The sequence below is a fragment of the Bombus vosnesenskii genome, unplaced genomic scaffold (assembly GCF_011952255.1).
Source record: "Bombus vosnesenskii isolate JDL3184/JDL3185 unplaced genomic scaffold, Bvos_JDL3184-5_v1.1 scf7180000013295, whole genome shotgun sequence".
NCBI lineage: Eukaryota > Metazoa > Arthropoda > Insecta > Hymenoptera > Apidae > Bombus > Bombus vosnesenskii.
The window spans coordinates 4,033,456-4,059,689 of record NW_022882946.1 but is presented as its reverse complement, the minus strand read 5'-3'; the positions used below and the strand labels follow the sequence as shown (position 1 = coordinate 4,059,689).

Below are 26,234 nucleotides of genomic sequence, written 5' to 3'. Positions count from 1 at the left end.
TCATCTTCTGACACGAAAGAAACTTTTCGGACAACCTAATACTATATTAATTACGTATTCCTTGTTGTCTAAACCAAATATAAATGCTATACTAAGCGAACATTGAAAGAGAAAGATTTTTAACAAACCAGTAACTATACGAAGATAAGTTGTCATTGGAGTGAAATTTATTTCACGAGATTCGTTCAATAACGTAAAGATAGCATTTGTAGGACATTTACCGACTGAAAGAATTATTGAATCTCGACTTAGATATACGTATTTCGCGCTGAGTCTGCGTAAATCATTCAAAATTTTCGTTAATACCGGCTCATGGTGAACCGTTGAAATTTCCATCTCCGGACACTTGTTCGTTGATATGATCATATGGCCCTGTGATAAAGTATATTGGGAGGTGCCTCGTGCATGTTTAATCACCTTGTCATCCCGAGAACGTGTCATCTTCCATACGACTGAACGTACTTGTCACTGTGACGTGTTCTTCGGATAACTGTACCGCACTCCCGAGTAAACTCGGAAGATAAATATTTTTCTTCCTTTGTAATAATAAAGTAGACAATATATATGTATCAAAGATAAATATTTTTATCTGTTTTTTCAATTTCAAACTATTATCCTTGTCTTGACCTTTTTGCCCTACTTCCACTAAATATCTAAGAATTAGTATATTAATTTAAAATAGTAGATATTTAAGAATTAGAGTCAGATATATCTGAAAATAAATGGCTAGATCATTTCGTCATCATTAACAAAATTTCATATCTTAAACGCTAGTTTCACGCATCATAAGTTGAATCGCCGATATTTCAACCCTTTGCGCAGGCAAACTCGAACGTTTATTCGTTTCAACAATTTCAATTGTAATATATATAAAATATACGTAGTTTCTGTATTAAAACTTCACTTAACCATAATATACCAAAATATATACACGTACACATGAAATACGTCACAAGTTTCGAAGATCTATTTTTCAAGGATTTTAGAATTCGTAACCATAAATCGAAATATAAAGGGCGAAATCAGTTTATACGCACGATTTCACGATAAGAAGATGTTGACGCGAAAAGTGAAGCTTTGCTCGGGAAATACCTTGTCCGCCGACAAATTGCACCTAATTTCTTGTTACAGTGCAACAAGACATTGTACTCGCCTCGTCGGTTTCATGACGTCCGGTGCACTTTCGACTGACGATTTTATATGAAACTTCGATCGTTTATGGGGCATTATATTGCGGTGTAACGCTTTGTAACAACAATTTAGAGACCGGACGTAAATTGGCGGTATCATACCACTGATACCGTTTATTCAACGTCGTAATAATACACCTGACGACTTTGCTCGTCTACCGTCATAATTAAGGGCAAAACATCGTGCTGAGATAACACTCACCTGCGGCCGATTATTTCGCACGATCGATCGATCCGATTCTCGGACGAGATTAAACAAATAAAAGTACTCACCTGTAACAGAAAACAAGTAATAATTAGATAAATATATGATATATCGTATACAGGTTGAATTAATGAGAAGTGTGTATTATCTAAGATAAGTCGATACCTATATTGATTTTATCGAAAAATATCTTAAATGAAATATGTTGCATTTCAAGAGTCTGATCGGACAGACGCGATTTTAATTTCTAATGTCTTACATTTTCCGAGATATCAAGGTGACTGAGTTTTTTAAATGACACCGTATGTTATAACATTATAGAGTCCACCCAGTTGGATATTCGCTAGAAAAAGATATTTATTTATTCATATCGAGAAACCATTAGTTTGGCAGATATTTTAACTTTTATTTGTCAATTTTAACGTATGCACATATAGATATAAAATGTTTTTCTTATTGTGAAAATATTGTAGAAATACACAACTCATAAATTCTTTATAACTATTCGAACGATTTGAAAGATCATAATGTCATTGTATTTGTTAATATCAATTTGTCAATATTGTCAATATTCTAGGCCAAGAATGTATAACATTTGTTGTATCGACAGCAATTGTTCGCTAATATAATTATCATGTCCGATAAGATAATATTTTTCACCTTAGGCAATCTTAAATGTTTGTAATCTGATTAAAAAAGCTCGCTAACATTTCAGAGAATTTCGTGCGAATGTAATCATGACTGGTAAAATTACGAGTGACGACTAAAATACTCGTAATTTCATGAATTCCGGTTGGCAAACAGATCCTTCTTGAAGGGCGTTTCATTTGAAACTCAGCACACATTCAATTAGTCAAATGTCAGAACCATCTGTAACGTGGCAGGAGACAGACTAATAATTCCAAAAGGATCGGTACATAGTAATAATTCAGCAAATTTCAATTTTTAGTTTGCTCAACAGCTTTTTCATACGAAATTGAAAGATTCTCGTATACGTATTAAATGAAATTAAAATAATTCATTCAAATCTCAAAAATCTGATTGACAGAGAATTAAGTGGAAACACGCGTGTCATAATAAAATTCTGCCAAGGTAACGAGGATATTGATTACAATGCGGAACCCTGGAATTTCCTTAAATTCAATAAAGAATTGTATTTTTAAATCGTTGTTTCAACATCCGCCAGTCGAATGCAGTAAACATCGTGCAAAGGGCAATAAATTACACTTGCATTTGAAATGTATGCAGATGGTGGGAGTAAACTTCAACGGTAAAGTTTAAACGATATAAATTAGAAACGGAAGAGACAATTTGTATCGACAAACACATTATTGTTTTAAATTAACCACGTTCACACGCAGTACCGCGAGATTGACGAAATTTGCTCGTAAATAGAAACAACTGTGAAAGGTTGTTCCCATTATTTCCTTGGGTATCATGAATAAATATGAGCTCTACCTACGGTACCGAAAATGCCTCTAGAAACACGCAAGAGAGAATAGCAGATGGATGAGCGAAATAAAAGGAGCCAAGAGAGTCGTTCCCTTTGGCAAAGATTTAGGGTTCAGGAACTGTAGAATTTTGCTAACAATATTGCGTTGGACGATCTTTATTGCATAGACTGAAAGGGAAGAACAACAACCGTCGATCACAGGACGAGATTTCATCCACATCAAACGTAATTGAGGATTTAAGCTGGCGTTCTTTAACCGAGAATATCTAAAGCGATATCCCGATCGATAGGATCGCACGAAACAATCTTACAGAAGGATTGTCCCAAGACGAATATCGTCGCGAAGGAGAAGAAAGTATTGTCAGAGCACAGAAAGAGATAGTTGTCATCTCGTTTGACTGACGAAACAGATAAAAGGGTACGTTTCCAGGGATTTGAACCAGAAGCAATTCGACCGATTCAACAGATATGAACATCTTCAAAGCGAGCCGGGGGCCAGGGCATCTTTTAACTTCTTTTGCATCGGCCAATCTCTTCTGTAAATACAAAATCGTTGGAAATTGAAAGGACCCGGTGCAGGACTGCTGTGTTCATACCGGGAATTAAAAGGCAAATGTTCTTTTTATTTTTCTAGACAAAATTCAAGGGGATCACTTCGTACAGTCGTATGTTATCTCTAGACTGCGGATATCTATGGAAATTCATCCTTGTACGAATATAATTGAAAGAATAGCACACAAGCGGAAAATCATTTCGCCTACTAAATATTAGAACGAGTATCGCGATACTTTGATTATTTTATAAACGTTTTTCTAAATATTAAGCGCGTTCTGCGTATTTGTACTGCTTCGAGTTTCCCATAAATGCGTAGAACTTGGCAGTTTAGTTATCCTATCTCCATCGAAGATATTGCGTTTAAAAGTACAAAAATGTTCTTCGAAATAAATAATTTCCAGTGATAGACGATAAAATATTTTTAAAGGAGGATCGTGTATGGTTATGCGTGCGACTAGTTGTACACAAGTTACAAGAAAGCTTACATACTTGCAAATATGTAGCGTGGTCTGTCATAGAGCCCAATTATGGAGAAACAGAGTAACCGCAAAAAGCGTATAAAACGAGTTTCTTCGTACGTTTGAATAATTTGATCGACGACCTGATTTAGTGTAAAATTACAGTAGTGTACAATATTTTGTTTAAAGGAGTCGGTAATACGCTTACTTAAAATGTTAATGGTTGAAACTGTAGAAATTTAAGACCATTTGCCACGAGAACTCTTCTTTAACATATACCGCGTTCTTCCATAATTGAGCAACAAGTATACTTGATACAAGTAATATCCAGAAAATTCTAATATTTTACCAAACTATTCCATTTCTCTGCAACGATATGCCAATCATTTATTCTTTTATCGCGTGTATTTTTTAATATCGAAGCTTACGGTGTTTCTTATGGGCAGATTTAAGAAGGCTTTCTTAGAATACGACAACTCGAAACCATAAAGTTAGACAATTTTCTCAACGATGATAAAGAAAATTCGTATGTTGTAAATCGTGTTGCTCAGATCTACGCGTAATTTATGAGACGATCCAACGAACAACCTCGATAGAAAACGTAGAAAACTTTTCGTCCAACGCCCACGTCATTTGTTACACTGACGTCTTACAAGTCAATCATGGCTATGTTAACGAGAGAAGATTAGCCAGAAGACTGGAAGATTAGCCGTGCTTCGTGAAGGACGTGCAAACCAAGACTGGAGTAGACCGCGGGATCAGTTAATCCCGGATTGATCGTTTTCCTGTTCCTTGCCGACATTGTCCATCGACTTTGCGTTTGATATAGGATCTCTTATCCCTTTGAGCACCCTCTTCTCGATAAAGCTGTCCGCCACGAGTTCGATTAGGTGCTTGCATAGTAGGATGTCGAGGGTGGCACGATAGTTGAACTAGTGTTATGAATGTGTTTGCCTGCGAAAACACGTGCTCCTCCGTGTGTTGTTCGCACGTCGAAAGGGTCGTAATTACGTACACGATGTTCCACAGCCAGAGAGAAGGATGCTTAGACAGGAAATTGATTTTAGCCTGTTGTCAATGCGATAAGGCCACGATGGGTGTTAAGTTCGTTAACGCGCATTACCAGCCAAAAATTTGCAACTATATCCGAATTACAATTATATCGAATCTTGTGTTAATTTCGTTATTTATTTGAGATTAATGACAAATATATTAATAGCGATTTACCGTATTTTCATCGATTTTCTGCAAAAAAAGATCTGTCAGATTTTCTAATTTCTTTCATTTTTCATTTCATTCTTCAACTTTTCAATTATCCGATTTTTTAATTTTGACAAAATTATAAGTTAATATCTTTTTAAAGACCTTTCATTTCTATGTCTGGCGATTCCAAAGTTTAAGATACGACACGTGCATGTAAGTTTCAATTTCAGCGAGTGGAAATTCGAGGAAATTAAATATATTTTAATATCACGGATAATATGTTTAGCGTATAATATTGGTATTAATTCTGACATTTATAACGCGTACTTTTCAAATCACTTGTAGCAAATTTTGTATATATTCTTCGTACAATGTTATGTACAAATGCTTTCTAAATATTAAGGACTACAACTAGGACGATCACAACTATTTCGCTTGAATATACGATTATGAAAAATGTCTGTGCAGTATCCTCCGAGCTATTTATGTCGACCACGGCTTTCTTCGCCATACTTCCACCAGAAATATTCTCCGATTTATTTCACTCTAGTCATATTTCTACCTCTTTCCCTAAGTACGCTATAATTCTCCATAAAAACGATTAAAGCACGATTAAAATTACCGCGGAAAATACTTCAAATTCTTCCACAACATAAAGCTACAAATTTTTTCGTTCAAAGATATGAAATGACAAATATTCGAAGTATCCTTTCAAGAAGGATACCTCGTTCTCGAGGAGGAACTTCGCTGGTCATCGAAGCATTGAAAAATGTAATGTCGCGTATGTCAGCAAATTTCTCTTTTTCTTTTTTTTTTTTCACTCCCCTGGGAATCGTAGAAAGTGCACAGATGGCAAGGACGAAGTTTTCTTCAGCCTGCCAACTTTCTCACACGTGGATATTTCCGCGAGGAAAGTCGAGCCACAGATACGATGGTAGTCGCGGTTGGCATACAAACAGCACATATTTCTACAGCTCTATAGGTGCAAGAAAAATTGTCGTATTACTGATACGACGATAAATTTTGATTGTTCGAACCTCCTTTTACATTCCATATAACGTGAAAAGATCGATCAATCGGATCGCTAGTGCTGGACCGAAATTCGAATGTAAACCTTGTACTTGCCGGATGATTGCCTCGTTTAGGACAAGACTATTCGGGTTAGGCAACGGTTTCTCGTTCTGCTTAATGTAATTGCTCCCTTCGTTTTGATCATTGGCGCTGATTATTCGTTAGAGTTAACTATTCAAAGGATGTTATAGCGATATAAAAGAAGATTATCCTTGTAAGTCTTTTCTTTATCTACACGGTAATCCTCACTGCAGAATTACAGATATAGGTAATTCCCTAAAGAATTAAACAGCGCGCCAGATACTCTCGTTAGAAATCATATACCTACACATATATCGTATTATAAGAAAAAGGAAGGAAATAATTTTCGTCAAAATAATTTTTCGAGATATTTAGAGTTTAATTTTTACGTTATTACTAGCGCGACACAGTTGTAAACTTAATATACTAAAGCCAATTACGAGTTCGTAAGAAGGTTTCTGAACTTTTAAACAAAATTTAACAGAAAGTTTTGTTGGATATCATCGATTTTGGTGAATACCTTCGGGACCAGAAATTCAAGACTCTAGATTCTTCGTCCTAAGGGCGCGATATTAATTAACAAGTTGAATAACTAATAAATATTTATGTCGTATAATGGAGATTCAAATAGAATTATAGTTACAGCTTGTTTCTGATCCGTGTTTAGTCAATGAGAAGTTAGTAAACAGAGGTCGAGGTGAGCGTAATCTTGTGATAGGCAATGCTCAAGTCTAATTAACGTCGTTGATCCAGAGAAATTAATCTCATACAGTTCACTTGAAACTTCGCTTCAGCTTACAATTTGATGGTAACAATTAGGTTGAGTTAAACTGTACCTCGAACGATTCTTAATTATCGTATTACGCGATTATTTCAGTCAAAAGCACAATATTACATCGTCGAGGTCTCCTTGTACAATAATTTATCGATTAATAGATTCCTTTTTCACGATTTTCTGTCAAATAAACCAATCAAATATCTTGCAATTTGTAACATTTCATTTTGCTTTATTATCGAGCTTATTGCTCTAGAGTGCCAGGGAATTTATTAATACTAATAACTCGTGACGTATCAAATTTCACCAATAATAGTTCGACTGTGCGAGAGAGTTCTGACATCCAATATCGAAATAATTTTGCCTTTGGTAAAAAAAAAATATGTCTGCTTCTTGTCGACAGTGCTTGATCAAATTAGTCAATTTGTTCGCGGCTCTTCGACTCTTTGAGCAAATAACGTAAAATATTACAGAAAAACATCGCCATATTTCCACGCCTAATTCTTTCTTTGATCGGCGTGCATTTCCGCGCTACAAGGAGCTTCGTTCATTAACTTTGTACCATCGCGTGTACACTGTACACTGTATTTTTTCGTAAAACGAACGCCCATTGGAACGAGTAACCGAAAAAGTTCTCTTGGCGCACAGGAACGACCGGGGAATCGCGAGGGAAAAGATAGAAGCTAAAACGTGGCTTGTGTTCCGCGAGTGACACATGAAAGAGGAAAAATTACCAGAAGCTACGTGACCGTACAAAACTATGCAAATTGACAAGAGATTGTCATTGTCGTGCAGTGGTTCAAGTGTCGAGGATTTTCCCCGAGGATTTCTGGTCGCCTACTGAAAAATTCCAGGGAGATCGCAGATATCTTCAACGACTATGAAACGATCTTCTCACTCTTCATCTTCTTCTATAGGCTGCGATGTAGCGTCAAAAACATTCAAAATTCTGAATTAAACTTTCATTCATTTAACTTGCGTTGAAGCAATTTCTACAGAACAGTGAAAAAGAAATGTTGAATTGAAAGTTATTCTGATGATCTTTCCACGACGAGTGGATTAACTTTCGAATGTATTTCGATGTTTAAAAATACAGAAAAAAATGTGAAATTAAAAATTTTGGCAGGTTTAAAAAAATGTTAAAAAAAAATAAACTTTAAGGTGCTATAACAATTATTTAAATAAACATTTTTTCTGCCTTTGTTTAGTTCACTCAGAAGAAAAATATATAATAATTTAATCCTTTTTTGGTTTTTTTGTTTCAGTCAAGAATTACGAGGTGGATCTTTCCCGCCGATTGAAGACTGCAGCGACAAGGCGCCCATGAAATAGGCTTAGAAATTTGTTATAGTTTTCTTTTTTGCTTAAAAAAAATTTTTTTTGTATTCGTTAAATATATAAAAAACCACACCTCAAAATTCAATAACTTCATTTCTTCCTTTCCCTTCTAAAAAAAAATCACAAAAAAAACACTGTTTTGGAACATTCTAATTCAGGACACCTCCTTAACAGTTCCTGGAATTTATAAGTTTTTAAAAAGACATGCTCAAAGATAATCCCTTACTAATTCGATGTCTAAATTTTCGTGGATTAGCATCAATTACGACGATGGAAACGTTTCATGCTGTTACTCTCATCTTGAAGATTCAAGAAATTCGTTGTCATAGAATTTAATACGTATTACTTTAATTATATGCATAAAATATGAACACGAGGGCGCAGGCGATGTTTGTTCAATTTTAGTACATTGTTAAATCTTCAGAGATTACATTCGTTGATTTTAATTCAGACAATTTCCACCAATTTGTCCGAAATTCCTACGATTGTTGATTTTTTTCTGCTATATGAACTTAGAATATTCGAAGAAACGGAAGACTTTTCCTAGAAAGAAGGTTCCGATCGAACCTCGTAAATCATCAAACTCGTGTTTATAAATTAGGAATATAGCATTGTTTGGAAGAAATCTCCTGTTATTTACTTTCTTATAATCTTGGTCTGATAATTTGCACATCTGTATAGACAATTGTATCGTGTAAAATGTCAATACGTTGAAAGTTATATCCAGAAGTATTTGCACTGTCAAGTGTTTGAAAGTGGAAGCACATGCAGAACGTTGGAAAGTATTTGCATACGGAAAGTGTGTACGTATCTAAAACATGTTTCGAGATGGCGGTTGCCACGGAAGGAAGAGGAAATTTCAGAGAAATCTCAAAACGTAGTAGGAAAGCGGAATATGAAGAAAAAGAACATTTCGAAGGGAATACGATCGTTCTTTCGTATAAATAACGTTACGCAACTATTTATCAACCAAATCTTTGATTCTGAACCGTTTATTTGACAAAAATCCTCGATAAATGCATGCTTCGTTTTAGAATCAAGTTCTATTCGTCGAACAGTCTTAATGAGTTGGATTTATTCAAACGATAGAGATTCTTGAAAATCTTGTTGATTAACGTAGAGATAAAAGAGTGAAGTAAATGGCAAAAATATTTTCATTCGCATATAAACATTTGTTTAATTAAGCTTTGACGAAGCTTGTAAACAGAATAAATTACTTGTAAGTAAACGAACATTTTTTTCTCATATTACGACAATTTTTATGAATTTATGAATTTCAAGCAAAAAGCAACATAACGTTGCGTTAATGTACTCATAACCGCTAAAATGATTTTACAAAATGGAAGAAAAGTATATGACATAAATTCTAAATGCGATAAAGCATGACAAATATTTTTTAATATCTCAATATATATATATATATATATATATATCCTACTATCCACTTTTACAATCGAACTTACCGAAGAAACAAAATGATGTATTCAAAGAGTTCCTACAGTTAAATCCCGGGATAATCTCCAAGCACGAGAAGCTACAAAGTGCTTTGCACACAAACAGCAGAAATAAGTTTGCTGCTTTACGGAGACAAGTACATTTTAAATAACTTTGAACATTCCAACATCTTATTAACCCTTCCATGCTGTACCGACACTCTACATTTACGAATGGTATGAATTAACATATGTCGAATAAAGCAGGCTTCTACTTTCAGTGTATTGCATATTTTTTACAAAATTCTTCGAAAAAAATGTTTTTCTATTAACGATCGGCAGAAAATAATTTTTCTTACGGGGTTAAAAAACATGGAATTCTAAAAGATTTAAAAAAGGTTTAAAAAAGAAAAAAATGATACAGTCAGCAAAAAACTTGTAAAGTTAATCTTCGGATAATCTCCAGGCTCCAGAAGCTGTAAAATATTTTCTACGCCTATTGCATATGAAAAGATAAAATTCTAAAGTCGCAAGAACGAATATGTTCTTGGCTAATTCCTTCTACTAAACCGGCAAAGTACAAACTTTTCTCGTCGGATGAAAGGATTTATCCAAAAAAAACGGCCATAACGATGAGCGTTGTGAAGAGAATGCAGGCCACCTGCCAATACAGCAATCTACGGAAGAGAGTGAGAAAGACGGATGTACCATGAATGTTTCAGTCCCTGTAAGTGTCTCTCGCCACGACTGCAGAAGCTGTTTCAAATTTAACAACGCGTCTCTAGTTTTAGCTTCTCTATCATACACGGTCGATAACATCGCTTCTTAGCGTACACGTGAACACGATCTCGTTGAATGTATGAATGCGACGACGTAACAATGGGAAGAAATAAAAGAAGAAGGTATACTACGTAAAGCTGATCACTCAAGACGTGATAAGTATCCTAATTTTCTGATTTTTCCATGTTATTTACTATGTATAAGTAAAAAGACGAACGACCTATTCAATGCAAACATATGAAACTTTCGCCAACAGGTGACCAATTCACCAAGTTCTATGAAAATAACTAACAGTATACTGTTATACCAAATAAAAAGCATGACATTTATGTTTTTTCCCCTACGATGCTCTAAACGATCTATAAACAGTGTTAAAAATCGTGAAACAACAACTCTGGATACATAAAAATTCCTCTATTCTTCTGCTGAGCTTAGTCTAACAAAAAGTATATTCTCTTTCTAGAAACATTATGTACTGGGTTGTCCCAAAAAGTGTCTTTCACTCGCAAACATGTTTTTTACAACAGTGCACCTTCATAGAAACGTGAAACCAAGTCTGTGAAATGTTTATCTCAACAGAATAAAATGGATCGTACGTAATTCGACAAAATAATATAAAAAACCTGCGTCTATTGTTTCCTCATAAAACGAAAGAAACTTTTCGGACAACCTACTATCACGCTTAATTACATTCAAATTACAATTGTCTTTCTCAAAATAAGTCTATCCAGCAGCTGATACTCTGGCATCGCCACATTATCAACCGCAAGAAGTCCGGCATCTTGCAAACCACTCTCAGACGTTTTCAAGCGAAGCTTAGAGCAATTAAAACTTCAATCATATTCTCGGTCTCTGAATGTTTGCCTTAACTTACGAGATCTCGCTTCAGGCTTCTAGGACTGAAGACCATGATGCGTCTGTGTTTCTTGATGAGTTTGCTGAGCCTCTGCGTTCTTTGAGCACAAGTTAGAGGTTTGTCGGATACATGGAAATCATCCTGCATTTCGTCCTCGAGGTCCTCCATGCTCTTTTCCATCGGCGGACTGTGTCTCGGGGTCACCGTGCTCAGCGGCACCACTTTTGCGATCAAACTTTCGCTTCTAACGCTCCACGTGGACGCGCCATACCTTTTCATGTTCATCAGATCGCCTATGCTATCTCTCACGTACAAATTTCCCAGTTGGAGGTTCGCTCTTGACAAAGCTGGCGAATGTGGAAGGGACTCGGAGCATTTCTCCGTCGATCTAATCACATCTGGTAGCACCGGTTTACACTGCAGCTTGTCCAAGTCCGACAAAGAAGATCCACGGCGAATTCTCGACTTTAATAATTGATTCTTCTTGGCTATTTGTTCTTTCTCGCGATGCACGCTCTTTGAAGACAAGGAGGACTTCATCGCGAATAAGCCTGCTTTCAGAGGGAATAGTAGAGCCCATTCGGTGGACTTTTCACGAGCCTCCATTTTGATTTACTTTTTCTTCCTATTTGTATATCGAACAGTTTCGACGATTCAACGATCGACCGTTGATATAAAAAAATTGTAAAACGGACAACAATATTATTTTCGTCGATTATAAAAAAGTTTCCAAAAAATGTACCAAACGTTGGTAGAAAAAAAAGAGTAGCGAAATTCGTTGGTGCGCAATTTCTACGATATTTGCAGATCCTGTTCACAGAGCCGTGACGTGTAGTTACACGCAGGATATCATTATCCACGCGATATACCGGCGCGGCATCCGGCGTGCCGCTTAAGCCCTTCCGGTCAGACCATTATCAAGCTTCGGAAGTTGGAATTCGTAGAACGCCGTTCTGCATTCCAGCCACGATTGTTCGATAATTTTCCAACGAGTTTCGTCTTCCAGTATACAACAAGCTCCGCGAAACACTTTCGTAATGCAACATTACCATCGAACAAGACCGCAAACACAGTTCATTGTATCGAAAAGTTCTCTCGAGAAGATCCTTTTACCCCGTTAAATACACTACACGATCATCGATCACGTAAATTTCACTGATTATCCTTTGCGAAACGGGACGTCTTTGTTCGTCGAAATCGATGAAACACGAGGAACGAAGGACGAGAGAATAAAGAACATCCTGTTTCTCGCAGCAGCCCGATCAGACTCTGTGACGGATCGTACGGGAATTAAGGCAAAGGAGGTGGTCAGCCCCTGACGGACCTCTTGGTGATATTTTCACTTAAGTTAACACGACCCCCTGTGTAGATGTTCCCTTTGCGGGAGCTATCGGCGATACTTCCGTCTAATAAAAGCCTAATAACGATCGATAGTGTCGCTGCTTCGGCTTTCACTCTTTTCTTCGTCCTCGATGTGGATTCTTCCGTGCGTTTTTCAAAATACGCTACTCGAAGTACGCTGATAGAAAATATACTTTCCTGCCTCGTTGGTAGATGGTTTCACGTTGTCATCTAATACGCTACTGAAGGATACCAAGTTCGTTCGCGATGACAAGTGGCAACGATGATAACGAAATAGCGGGAGACGAGACCTTGGCGGTGAAGGTGATACCACTAACTCTAGGCTGCCAACTCGATATACGGGCTTCCGATTGCGGTTAGGCCGACTGGCCTACATAGATTGCGGCCCTACGAGGTCCTATCGCGGCAAAAGAAACGAGCCTCTGCAGGGAAGATGGCAGGAACGTGCCTAGCCTTCGAATGCAGATTCGTACAGTTTCTTTTCACAAGGTTCATACAGCTATGTCTTGACCGTTCCTTTTTACTTGCTTCTTTTTTTTTTTTTTAGAAACGTTTGCGATTATTTTACCGATAAGCAGTGACTGCTGGATACAATTATCGAATAAAGCGAATCATACAACTGAAGAAATTATTTTAATGTTTTATCTTCTGTCAATTTCATAGTAACATCATAGTAACGCGACTCGGACGAGAATAATTGAAAACTGAGTCAGTTCTTAATATCAACTGATAAAATATCTTATGAAATATTCACTTGTTATATGTACGAGACCTTTCAAACGTCGATGTTGCTAATGTTAATACGAATACAATTTATTTAACAATCCATCGCCACGTATCTGTAATAAAGAAATCTTTAAAATTGAAAAATTCTGACGAAATTCGAACAGGTCTTAAAGAAATTGTACGAGAACATTGTGACCTACGAATACGTAAAAAATGGAGTAATATCGCGAAGATCTAGTCGGTCTGGGAATCACCTTAGTGGTTCGGACAGGATGAAGTATAAAAGTAACGGTCACTGATGTCTACAGTAAGCTTTTGTAAATCGCTTTAGTACTATCACAATTAACAAAAAGACTCGTCCGGCTTAAAGCTTCCCAGATAAACGGTTCTCCTTGTTGTTTCTTTTATAGTAGAAAAATCAAGAGACAAAGTGGCCATGCGTTTAGCTTTCGCGAGATAAGCCGACAAATTTCACCGCAAAGAAGCTCTTAATTCGTTAAGCTGCAAGGGATAAGATTTTAAGAATTTAGCGAAATGTAACCACTCGAGGAAAAAACGATACGTAAATGTTGACACAGATAGCCCGATTTAATTCTTTTATCCGCGCTATTTTAAATCACGTTTGGGCGTACGGGGATAATTTCAGACCTCGGTTACCATTTTCATGACAGAAATATGACAGATTAAAATAAACTGATTATTCTGCAAATATTTTTATATGATTGCTGTAGATGTTTCATACAGACGTCAGAAACCAAAGTATTACTAAAAAATAAGATAGAAGCACAGAGTACGTAGCGTTCAGTTTCAAAATTCTTTAAAATTCTATCCAATCGAAAACATGATAAACAATTATTAAAAGTTAGAAATCTTGTGGAAATATTTTATCTCATAAATAAATCATTTGCTATTTCTCTGGACTTTGCTTTCTAGGTTCCTCTAAACCACTTTGTATCGTTTCTACATCAAACCGATACATTCCTCTCGTCTAATCACAAATTACGGTCTAAATAGAGCAATTAAATCTCCGAACGCGATATAGGCTACAATAGCAATAATAGTAAGAATAATAACATAGATAACGATAGAGAGCTTCACGATCGATTTGCAGAAAATGTAAATGATATTCGCAAAGTGTAATATGATGCTTGAATGCTGGCTGGCTCCGGTGAAAATTTTCGCAGCCGGACCATGCGAGCAAACAATCGGCTTCGTCTCAGCATGCGTTACCACGAGGAATTTACATTTTCCATCGTGGAGGCGAATTTCTCCGTGGTATATATACATATATCGACTGCAATGGCTCCCAGGAGCGCGTCAGGTGCGTACTTAGGGTGCCACGATTGGGTGACAAGGTTGCGTTAATGGAAGTTTCGTGTCGCAGCTAGTTAACCGTTAACCCATCTCTTGTCCCCTCGATGAGCGACGTATTTTTAAGGCAGCGAGAAGGCCGATAAACGTACCCTTTACTCCGGCAGGGATTCCTTTCCACGCAATGGGATTCGATTCACGAGCTCTTTTCTCCTTTTTTTTCTCTCACTTTTCTCCCTCGTTTATTCGTTCCGAGAGATTCGCATTGAGAATAATCGCATTGAATTCGCTATTGTAACTTGTCTCTTATTCAGGATAGTTACGCCTCTTCCGTGTGTGTCTATGTATGTGTGGGTATTTGCGCCAACATAATCTCGTATTTCTTCCCGAAGGTTCCCGATAAAACACTAATGAACATTCATTGTTCGTTTACAACGACTGACACCGATAATAGCGCGACTGTTATTTCTGCCGTGATATCACGACGTATTATTCGTAATTTATGCATCGGTGCGCCTTTGCTTTCTGGGACGTGTGTAATATTCGGTGACTAATGCTTGTTCGTGGTTCATGAAGTGCTTTTTTACACTTTCGTACGATGAAATTAAGCAAGTTTTAATTTAATTTATACTGATACAATTATTTATATTTATATAAGTTTTTAAGTCGTTAAAATTATTTATAGTGGTTAAATTAAGGGTTTCGTTAGTTTCTAACGCTTCGATATCAGATAGCATATCACTCGTTGATTCAAATTCATCTACGTACGTATAACTTGTGCTATCCCGTGAACTACCGATAAGGATCAACGAATTTGTGGCAACCTTCTAACTGACAACGAACAATACGACCTACACGGGTGATAAAGTACAGAACCCATAGATGCGATCTCGAGATCGATAAACGTACGTGACGAATCGATACAAGATAATAATTGACAAGGCTATTGTTGCAACAACGAAGGACTAGTAAGAAAAATGCGGGTTGCCGGCATGAAGCGCTACATTTTTCGGAAGGTCGCCGTTTAGGTCATTGGCTAGCGCCTCGGTGTGACGGAAAGTCATTTTCATTTTGTTTAAGATCTGTATATCTATTTCTGTAGCAACTTCACTATTTCAGCATAGTGGATATCTAGGACTGTTTGCCAATCTATACTATTATCTATACGGTATCTTATAAAAGTCCTCTTTCATTGAAAATTCCATACTTTTTAATATTATTTAGTAGTCTAGAATTAATAAAACACTTCTCTATATAACAGTATTCGTTTTGAATACCTAAATCAAAATATGATTTACTTACCCGCAGCTGCATTACTATTTGGTTATACGCCCAATGCCACCGTTGCCTTGATGTCATCTCCGGTCGTTCTTTCAATTGTGTAGGCACTGAAGCAGCTCCAACCATCTCGAGGAGTTCCTTATCTGGTGGTGGCTCGGGTGGACTCCTCGGTGGAGTATCCATTTGAACACTTTCTTCTAAGGATGCTTGTTTTGTTATGCTTCCTGTAAATAAAGAGGCAAGAACATTAATATATAACTTTTATCATACATATATATATATATATATTCGCAAATATATTCACAAAAATATAATAAAATACAGAATAAAGAATCTTACCACGTGGACTTTCGGTATGCGACATCGGTGGCGTAGTTTTGTACGTGTCCACCAACGAGTCTTCCCGAGAGTCACGAAGCATTCCGTCATCACCTCGCTCGTACCTTCATAAATAAACATAAATAAACATTCAATATATACATATATGTATTAATATATGTCAATAATTCTATATATTTTTAAACAATTCTAAATCCATTGCATTACCTTTCAAGAGACTCGTCCCTCATCTTATAATCGTCATTCACCGCGCTGCTCAAGCTGACCTCTGGTTCCTCTATAGATTCTTGGTCCTTGAAGTATCCACGCGAATAGCTCTCAGTTCTGGAAACGGGCTGAAGAGCACTGACGTTTTGTTCATAGCTACCTCTCGTTTGGTACGAGTCTGTCCTGGTGAGAGGCGGTTTGAAGGTATCTTGCGTGATCGATGAGAAGGAGTCTTTTCTTGGAGGTTGCGCGTATGAACCTCTTCTGCTGTACGATTCATCGGGGAAGTGGTCGGAGGCGTAAGAATCTCCTCTGTTTAATTTTGGTTTCTGAGAATGCTGGCTGTGCTGGGAAGAATGTTGACTGAGTTGACTTTGATGCGATAGCTGCGAGTCTTTTCTCTGTGGTTCCTTCGGTATGATTTCTGGATATTCCTCGTCTTCGATAACTTCCTCCTGACAGGATTCAGTTCTCGTTAATCGTTTTCCATTAGCTCCTGTGTGAACCATTGCCGTCACCGTCATACTAGTTGGAACGTGGTTGGCTGTTACGTGATTAACCATCGTTGTCGCGGGCTGCGCCGTACTTTGCGGAGATTCGATCAAAGTAGGGCCAACGGAGCTAGAGTCAGCAGCTGTTGAATAGTCGCTGCTGATTCCTTTCTTCTGTGGAATGCTACTAATTGAACTCACGGCAGTTTCGATAGACTCCTTTAATTCGTCGTCCTTAGACTCCAAGGAATCTGTATGTTGTTGTACGAGTGGGCTAGGTCCACGTTTCTCGAACTTCTTTCTTCTCTGTACACCAGTCGAAGATATATCCTGACTTTCCTGAGGGGGAACGTAATAGTCTGACTCGCTCGACTGATATCCGTTCGTTCTCGTCTGACCTCTGGGCGTAGTTACCGACAACTCCGGAACTTCGCTCGTTCTTCTTTCCGTGCTGGTAACTGGACTCTCTTTGTAACGTTCCTTGAAGGATTCCTGATAAGAATCAGGATAAGACTCTTCGTATTGATTATAAGGCTCTTCATACTGATTCTGATAGTCATTTTGATACGATCTACTAACGGTTTCCTCTTTGGTATACGGCGTTTGATAGTCAACGTAGTCCTTTTGTGGTCCTGTTGTGGTATAAGTATCGCCGTAATTACTTTGCGACGTAATGGGCACCTGAGTGTACGGATCCTGCTGGTTGTAGGTATCTTCGCTGTAAGTATTTTGGCCATCCTCCTTATATATATCCTGAATGTATGTGTCTTGATCGTAGATTCGTTGACCGTACATTTCCTGATTGTACGTATCAGGATAAGCCCTTTGATAATCAGTCGACGTATTTATATTGTACTCAGAATCGTATTGCTCTTTCGGGTATTGATTGTATTTATTTGTCACGTTATTTTGGTCATATACGCTCGATGTAGAGACGCTGTAACCGTCGTATTGCTCTTTATACGTATCTTCCCAGTAAGGTTTCTTCCTGTCCTGATATTGTACGTTATTCTGATCGTAACCCTTCACCTGATAATTATCATCTATTATCCTATCTCTGCTTGTTTTCCTGTATTGATCGTTTGGTTGGCTAGTGTATTGATCATTTGGCTGACTCACGTTCGGATATATCATATCTTCATACGTATTCCGATAAACTTGGTTATTCTGTTGCGGGTAAGGCTCTTGATACTCGTCCTTATACGAGTTTTGTAAATACTGTTGATCGTACCTATCCTGTGTCTGTGGCTCTTGACACGAACTAGTATACTGGTCATCGACCTGGGGCATGTAACTGGACCCGTATTGAGTTTTGTCAGGCGCGTGCATTTGGACGTAACCTCTTTCCTCGCTATATATACTGTCAATATAGGTATCCTGAGGTAAATTATCATGGCTGCGATAAGCGTAATTGTAGTCCTGGTTGTAGTCAGGCTTGTAGTAGCTCTCCTCGGAAGGAGTTCTAGTCTTTGGCAGTTGCCTGCTCGGTGTGGCAGGTAGAGAGACAAGCTTACGATTGATAACAACATTGCTTGGCTTTGTTGGTGTCGGAGGTAGTTTCTTTCCAGTGCCCTCTGTTCGAGACGGCGGTCGTTGTTGCGGTTGAAGCGGTTTTCGACGACGAGTGCTACGACCATTAAAAACGAACACAAAGGTTCGTATTAAAATACTTATTTTGGTAATATCGATATAATTGAAGAAAAGGAAGCTGACTGATACCTGTGATTGAGTTCCTCCGATTCGTAACTGCGTTGTCGGGTAACTATTGGTCTATAATCGGGTCGATGAATACCGATACTAGATGCAGGCCTCTGTGGAAGCGTTTTTCTATTCCGTTTGTTCTCATAATAGGTGCTAGTTCCTAAATACCATTTCCCTCCGCTATCCCATTGCCTATCTTCGTCGTCTTGACCATACCTGGTGACACATTCAAAATTAAAATAAAAGAAAGATTTAACATATATTATCTTCTATATTTAAACACTTCATCTATAAATAAAGCAAACCGATACCTTATTATTTTCCCTAATTCAGTTTCTTTTACATCGCGTTGTGCAAAAATACATCGAGATGGAAAGTCAAATAATAGTACGTAATTACTATACTCACCTTTCATCTTGATAACCGTATCCCGTGGTGCTATCGTAATACTCATTGTACCTAATGTCTGTTTGGCATTCAGGATACGTAGCGCTCATTTTCCCCACTCTTCCATCGCTGCTATATCCGTCGGTATAATATGGATGATCATCGTACAAAGTCATCTGTCTTTCCAAAGACGGTCTTCTATGAGGACCTATTTAGATGCAGAAATAAACCGAGTTAAGATCTCTTTTACTATTGTTAGAGAGACGCGTACGCTATATACGTCAAAACATACATCGAAAGCACTAATGTATCCATTGTTGGCCGAAAACCAACAGAATATGCCGCTTTACGTCTTACCTCTTCGTCTCGAAGTACTCGTTGTGGTACTTGGATAGTACTCTGTGTCGCTATAGATCCTCGTTTCGTCGACTCTCGTGCCATGATAGTCGTAACCCTCGCTATGCCAACCATCTTGGCTGAAATCACGGGACGGCGATGAGATAAAACCGTAATAATCAGATAGGAGAGATAAAAGCGGAGATGAAATGACCCGCGTTAAATGATGATGTTTGCTGAAAGCATGATACGCTTGGTTAAAAGGCGTCCCCAACAATTCCCTCGAATATTCGCAGCGTCACTAACTGCGCCATGCAAAACTACCTGTGAACGCTCAGTGCATTCTCTTTAACTTATTAAACATCGAACTATAGTATCTTAATCTACGTAATTTCTTCTTTCGTTTCTTCCAATGCTATCCTGTAAATATTAAAATTCTACGTTCTGTTTAATTCTGTCATAGTTTGCGAGTTCATTTTTATCACGTACAGATACAAACGACGATTTCTAATGAATAAACGCGCAAAATATCTCGTTCGAAGCGTTGTATGCAGAATACCGTGACGCGAAATATTTCATTCGTAAATGCAAAAAGGTTAATATGCGACCAACCGTTACATCGATCTTTTATGTAACAAGTTTAAACGATTTGCAATTTCATCGACGGGATAAAATAAAAATTACAGAGTAAATGTCGAATATGAACAGCTACGAACGATCTACGGAGAACTGCGACGAACTAAACGATTGCACAAACGTTTCATCATGTGACGAACTATGTGTGTTTGATTCGTGTGCTACGTTTCTGTAAAAGCTGTTTCGATGGTGTTCCAAGGCACAGGGCTGAACTAACGGTGACACGCTAATGAAGGAGATGTTAGATGAAAATGTGTGATCTACGGTTCAAAAATGCGAGTTATACGATAAGAATCGTAGACTTTCTCACGAGACAGAACTGGGGTACTCGTTTCGTACCTGTCCTCGTAATCCCACGTGTGCTTCCGTCGTCTAAATCAGGCAGAAGAAAATAATAAACGTTTTTTTTTTCCTCTTCGAATCACGCGATTCACGACCAGAGTCGTGCACATTGTTTCCAGTTAAGTTCTAAACATTCATCGGATACGACGAATGTACAAAAATCTATTTCGCTAAAGTTAAATGCTAAACTATTTTTTCACTGCACGACCTTGTTATCTGTCATCTTTTAACATCCAGCTATAATTATTCAAGTAAATTTATGTTAATTTTTATTTCAATGCAGTAGCAACGAAATAGAAAGGAAAAGAAGTTGGAGAAAGAGAAAGAAGTAAGTTACTAGTAGCTGTATCACGAGTACTGTTCATTGCAAGTCGTTTCAAAGAAGTTTTATTGTAGCAACTGTTATTTCTGGTATAATGCGCGATACTTTTTTATCGATTTCGTGTGTATATTGTGTTTTAAGGCTCGGTAAATGTCAAATACCTGTACTCCTTATAGTGTCTTGGTCTACTATTGTAGAAGAGTGGCTCGGAAGATTCTGAAGTGTGCTGAGACTGATACCTTTGCGGTGGACCTTCTTCGGGATATGGTTCGTCATATCGTGGACTGTGACCCGATCCACCATAGCCTCCGTAATTACTCGGAGCTAGTCTTCCTCCGACTGTAGCTGGAATCTGATGGCATGAACAATCGATAAAATACGGTTCCGCGAAGCACGCTTTCTACGAGATACTATAGACGAGATTTAATCTTTCAACGAAACTTAAATGTCACTTCCAATAGAAATATAATATATTTAAGAAATTTATCTTACGTGCTATATTTAACTGATTTAAAAGGAACAAACTACGGTAGGTTTTCGATGTCTGCGAAACAAATTTTATTCGAGTATTACAAATAAATTAACGTAATGTTTATAAACAACGATTAGAGATAGTGCTTCTATCAATAATTTCTTTGCATAAATTGGATGACGATATTCTTAGAATTTTTGTTTCTTAGGCTTCTATATCTTAAATTTACGATATTTCTATATTTTTATTTAACGAATAGTTTATAAAGTAACAATGCTTCAGTCTTTAATCTATTCGCATACTTTCTGCAGCGTTTGATAATTCAACCATGTTTCTGTAGATCCTTTAAATAAAATTTTGTAAAAATATTATTCTTCAAGAAGTCGATAGCGATCTAATGTTATACCTTAAAACGACAAAAGAAATCTCGATCGGCGATTAAAGAGCAACGTCTTTGTGATATCGAATGATTTCGAATGTTTATAATTGATAAACAGAAATATCGAAGTATGGTTCTAACGATACCTGATGATCGTCCCTCTCGTAGCTATTTTCTCTGGAGGTCTCGAGGGATCTTTGAGGCGTAGCCAATTGGTTGGCAGCGGTACGAAACTGCGAAGCCGAGCTGTTTGCACCCTGTCCGCCGACTGGATAATTCAGATCTGACGTATAGTCCGAATCCTCTGAGTACCCCGCTGAAAGACAATTCAAATGTAATGTTACCGTGGCACAGTGAAAATCTTTCGTTGCACAATCGTGAGACTCGTGTTGTTCGAAAAGAAAATTTCAAATGCAGAGAGAAACAAGTTCGCTAACTGTCGTGCGATTTAACAACCACTTTTTCTTACAGGCTAATTGAAAACACGTTCGGAAGCGAAAAGATTGCTGTCTTAAATAAAATCAAATGTACAAATTGCGTGTAAATGTGTGTAACAATGCAGAGATAAAGTTGCTGAAAAATATCCTAAGATCCTTCTAATCGTGAATTCTTCCGAGGTAGAAAATATCGGGAACGAACCACGATGAGTTTTCCTTCTGTTTGCTGTCCCCAGGGCAGAGAAGATATTAAACGACGATTACCGGAATATTGTACTGGAGAAAGAAAAAGATAATCGCGAACGATATTCGTTTGTCTTCTGCCTCGTAAAGCGTATAATCCGTCGTTTCGATCGCGTTAATTTTAAATGTGCTTCACCGGGAACGAAATTGGTCGATATTGGACGAATCCGAAAATTGAAACTGTGCAACAGCGGGAAACAGAAACGGTTAATGTCCATGCGATTTGATCGTTGTTATCGAGGTATTTGACGTGTCAGGAGAATCATCAGAATTCTCGTTCAGGGGAAAAAGGAGGTCCACAAACGAAGAGGACGAAACAATTGAAAATGAAGTAAAAGGAATGAAACAGGCGGATCGACGGAGATTCCACTACTTGCATGGAACAGAAAAAGAAAGAATTCATCGTTAAACAAACTTTACCATGCCAAGGGTGTAGCGATCATTGATATAGCGACAAATGATTTTTGAACAGGGGCTGAATTTTTAGGGATAAGTTACCGACGATTCTCGATGGTCGATAACCAACAATGGGAGTGGCATTTTGTAGCGTACTTGCTGATTGAAAATATCCACGTGCATACTCCGTGGATAATGCAATTGCAATTGCATAAAGTACTCTTATGGTCGGTGGTCGCAAATAAAACAAGAAAGAAACGAACATCACGCTGGAATCGATTTTTATGCGAAAAGCTGGCAGCGTACAAAGCTTTTGCTACGCTAATCGGAAGTAGCGTTCGAGCGAATTTTGTCTGGAAGCCATAAACAAAAAAGCTTCTGCGAAAGAACTGTAAAAGATAAAAATCAACATAACGATACGACTATATTCGCTCAAAGCTGCGATTATACTTACAACTAAAATCAACGTAAAACGTACTTGTAAATGTGTGAAATTATTATACAATTTTATTTCAATCGAGTTAACATACGCGTTTTATCTGTACGAATTTCATCGTAAATCGACTATATACCGACGTCTTAACAACGATTTAACAAACCCGAAAAAAACAACTACTTTTTCCACTGTCCATTTAAACGGAAATCTGTACCATACGTTGGGCTTGTACACGAATAAGAAGATAACGATAATTACACAGTTTATCCGAGTTTAAGTGCAATTTCACAGATCTTTAACGTTCTCTGTATATTCACTAAACAAATTTATCAATTAACCATATCCTACGATTCGAATAGCCCTACATCCACGGCACGGTGTCAGATATATAGAGAAATAAAGAATCGAATGAAATCGTACGATCGATAAATGCGAAATCATATACGTAAATATTCCATCGTTCGTCCGCCTGCGATCTGCAATTCATCCAAACGGAATGATAACGATGATTTGATCGCGGCCAACGCAAAACGCATCGATAGGGGAAACATTCTACAATTATAATCGATGTTCGTGATATTTAGCGCATTAAAAAGGAAAATGAAATTAGCGCAAGTGATGGCGCACGGGTGAATCGCGTCGAGTGTAGCAATTGATCGGGGACGTTCCTCTCGTGTTAGAGAGAATATTCGAATAAAACAGCAGCCACTTAAACAGTGACTTGGCAAGTACTTACAGTGGCCTATATTGTACAATATCTGTCGTCGTGCCTGTTCGGCTCGTGCTTCCTGGTCCATCATGTTGTTCAGCATTTCCAGCTTCCTCTGCAGATCGGCCGCCTCCGTGTTCTCGGGGTCTTTCGAAAAGATAGACATCGGTGGGGAAATGGTTAATCGCGGCTGTCTCGACTGTCTCTACTGTCTCTAATCTGCATCGATTACGTTTTATAGGTACTCGACAATCTGAGGAAAGACGAGGAGAGGCTGCCTCCTCGATTCGTCATCCCGTTATTATCTTACTATTCTCAGGGTGTGATATGTTATGTTCTCTAACGAGCTTTACAAAATGCATGAAAAATCGGCTATACTCGTTTCTTCGATAATACCCCGCACCGAGCGCTAATATGCCGTCGTCTTTGAAAGGAAACTCGTGTTACGCGCTTACTTTGCGCATTACACGCTCCTATTCGACTGAGTATCTACACGTTGCTTGAAAGATAACCATCACCTAAGAAGATCCTCTGAATTACGCTCGAACCGATCATCGTCTAATGTTCTTGATTAATAAGTCGTAAACGCAACACGTTCGACGTTCTGAAAAGTAGTTACGTCCGTAATTACCGTACCATGTCGCCGTCGTTGTTGCCATTGTAGCCTAATTTATCCTGAACCATAATTATATGCTACACAGGCATTCGAAGCCGTGTAAATTGACCTGCGGTCTTGCTCGCTTCAGCGGTTTATTAATATCGCATTTGAACGAAGTATGGCTGGCATCGTCCTTTAGAGATTCCATCATAAACGCGTGCGCATCGGCTGGATCTACGTAACCAGCGCTAATTCCACAGCTTAAGAACGATTTATTACGCAACCAGTTGAGTGACTCGCGTCGAAACCCTTTGGCTGACTAGCGTGCTTGAGAAAGCAAAATTACCAACTTAAACCCTAAATGAAAACTACGCGAGCGTACGCTAGAGATCAGAAGTTTCAGACCATCCCCTGCTTCCCTCTTCTTCGGTGAACTGGAAATGAATTGCTACGTGGAAGTTCGAACCGTTTCATGATCGTGGACGCAATCTCAGGGGGTGAATTTGACCTGTTAACCGAAGAGGACGAATAAACTCGTCATTCGAATTGTTCATCCCTTACGTATAATACTTTTATTTAGCGATTCCTTCGCGCAATATTTTATTTTTATTAATAATCTATTATATCATATTTGTATAAATACAAGATTGAAAATCGACTGGACTGAAATGAAACTTACTGAAATTATTGAATTAAACTCTGAAATTACTCTCTCGTTTTATGATACAGTTTAATTGGAACCCCCTTATTTTGTGCTTCTATTTAAATTCTGACTTTCTGCGCGTACTTATTTTCGTTTGAATGTTTCTACCTCAAATTGTTTACATTGCAGTTTAATTTTACAAACACACACATCTGCATAAATTAACATAGGTATCGATCGTTGAGTCAACATTATACGTATACTATAGATACTCATTTACTATACTCTAAAACGTAACAGCAAAATACATAAGCCTACAATCAGTCACGCATTCGTTAGTTTATCTAGCTATCGATAAAAATAATTTAGACGTAGTTGTTGTTCGATCGTGGAACATACGATAATATTCTAAATGTTCAATAACGTAACTGCTAGCAGTCCGGTTAAATATGAATGACAAACAGATATTTTACCTTCTTCTTTTCGTGTTCTTGTTGAATTATAAAATAGTACGACCGCTGGTTTCCATATCGTGAAAGTTTCAACATGACGATACAAGGAGAATTAAGAATTTCGATTTCGATTACCTTTCTAGCCGACTCAATTTATTTCCTTATCGTCGATAGTTAGACTCGATGTAACAAGAAAGTAACATGTGCAAGATATATTTAGTCTACCTAGTTTTACTTTGATGATTTGGCAGCAACTTATCGATTACGTACTATTTCTATCGACTACAGAGAATGTAACCTGCGAGAAAAATAGGAACAAAGTAGCAAATAAGTTATAACGTATCTACTAGAAAATATGTAACAAAAGTAGGAAAGAATCGAGAAACAAAGAAATTTCTATCTGTGCAGATTTCTAGACTCTGCCAACTTATATACGCACGTTGTATAGTCAGTAATAAGAAAATATACATAATTTTGTATAAAAATCTAAAAACGAGATTTAAATCGCGATATATGTATGTTAATGCGTTGAATGTAATGTTTATGGGCGTGTTAATGGATTACCATACATTTAGCAATAATCAGTTTAGTGAATTTAACTTGTTTCTTAGAAATACACGGTATGCGTACGTTGTATGATGAAATGTGTCCCAGTCACGCGAATATTACTTTTATTGTTGGCATTCGGGG

General features: G+C 37.7%; 1 protein-coding gene across 5 annotated transcripts in view; it reads right to left on the bottom strand.

The window, feature by feature from the left end:
- Window positions 1-26,234, bottom strand: part of LOC117233329 (protein unc-13 homolog B-like) — a 378,435-nt gene that overhangs the window by 274,505 nt on the left and 77,696 nt on the right. For 3 of the 5 annotated variants that reach the window (XM_033493523.1, XM_033493524.1, XM_033493526.1), the window contains 10 exons: window positions 23,879-23,998; window positions 21,777-21,946; window positions 20,941-21,131; window positions 20,455-20,487; window positions 19,501-19,619; window positions 19,165-19,351; window positions 18,775-18,972; window positions 16,565-18,682; window positions 16,358-16,461; window positions 16,040-16,242 (listed from right to left, as the gene is read on the bottom strand). In XM_033493523.1, the coding sequence (XP_033349414.1) occupies window positions 16,040-16,242; window positions 16,358-16,461; window positions 16,565-18,682; window positions 18,775-18,972; window positions 19,165-19,351; window positions 19,501-19,619; window positions 20,455-20,487; window positions 20,941-21,131; window positions 21,777-21,946; window positions 23,879-23,998 (3,443 nt within the window). The remainder of the gene's footprint in view (window positions 1-16,039; window positions 16,243-16,357; window positions 16,462-16,564; window positions 18,683-18,774; window positions 18,973-19,164; window positions 19,352-19,500; window positions 19,620-20,454; window positions 20,488-20,940; window positions 21,132-21,776; window positions 21,947-23,878; window positions 23,999-26,234) is intronic. The other 2 variants (XM_033493525.1, XM_033493528.1) reach the window with 1 other exon arrangement.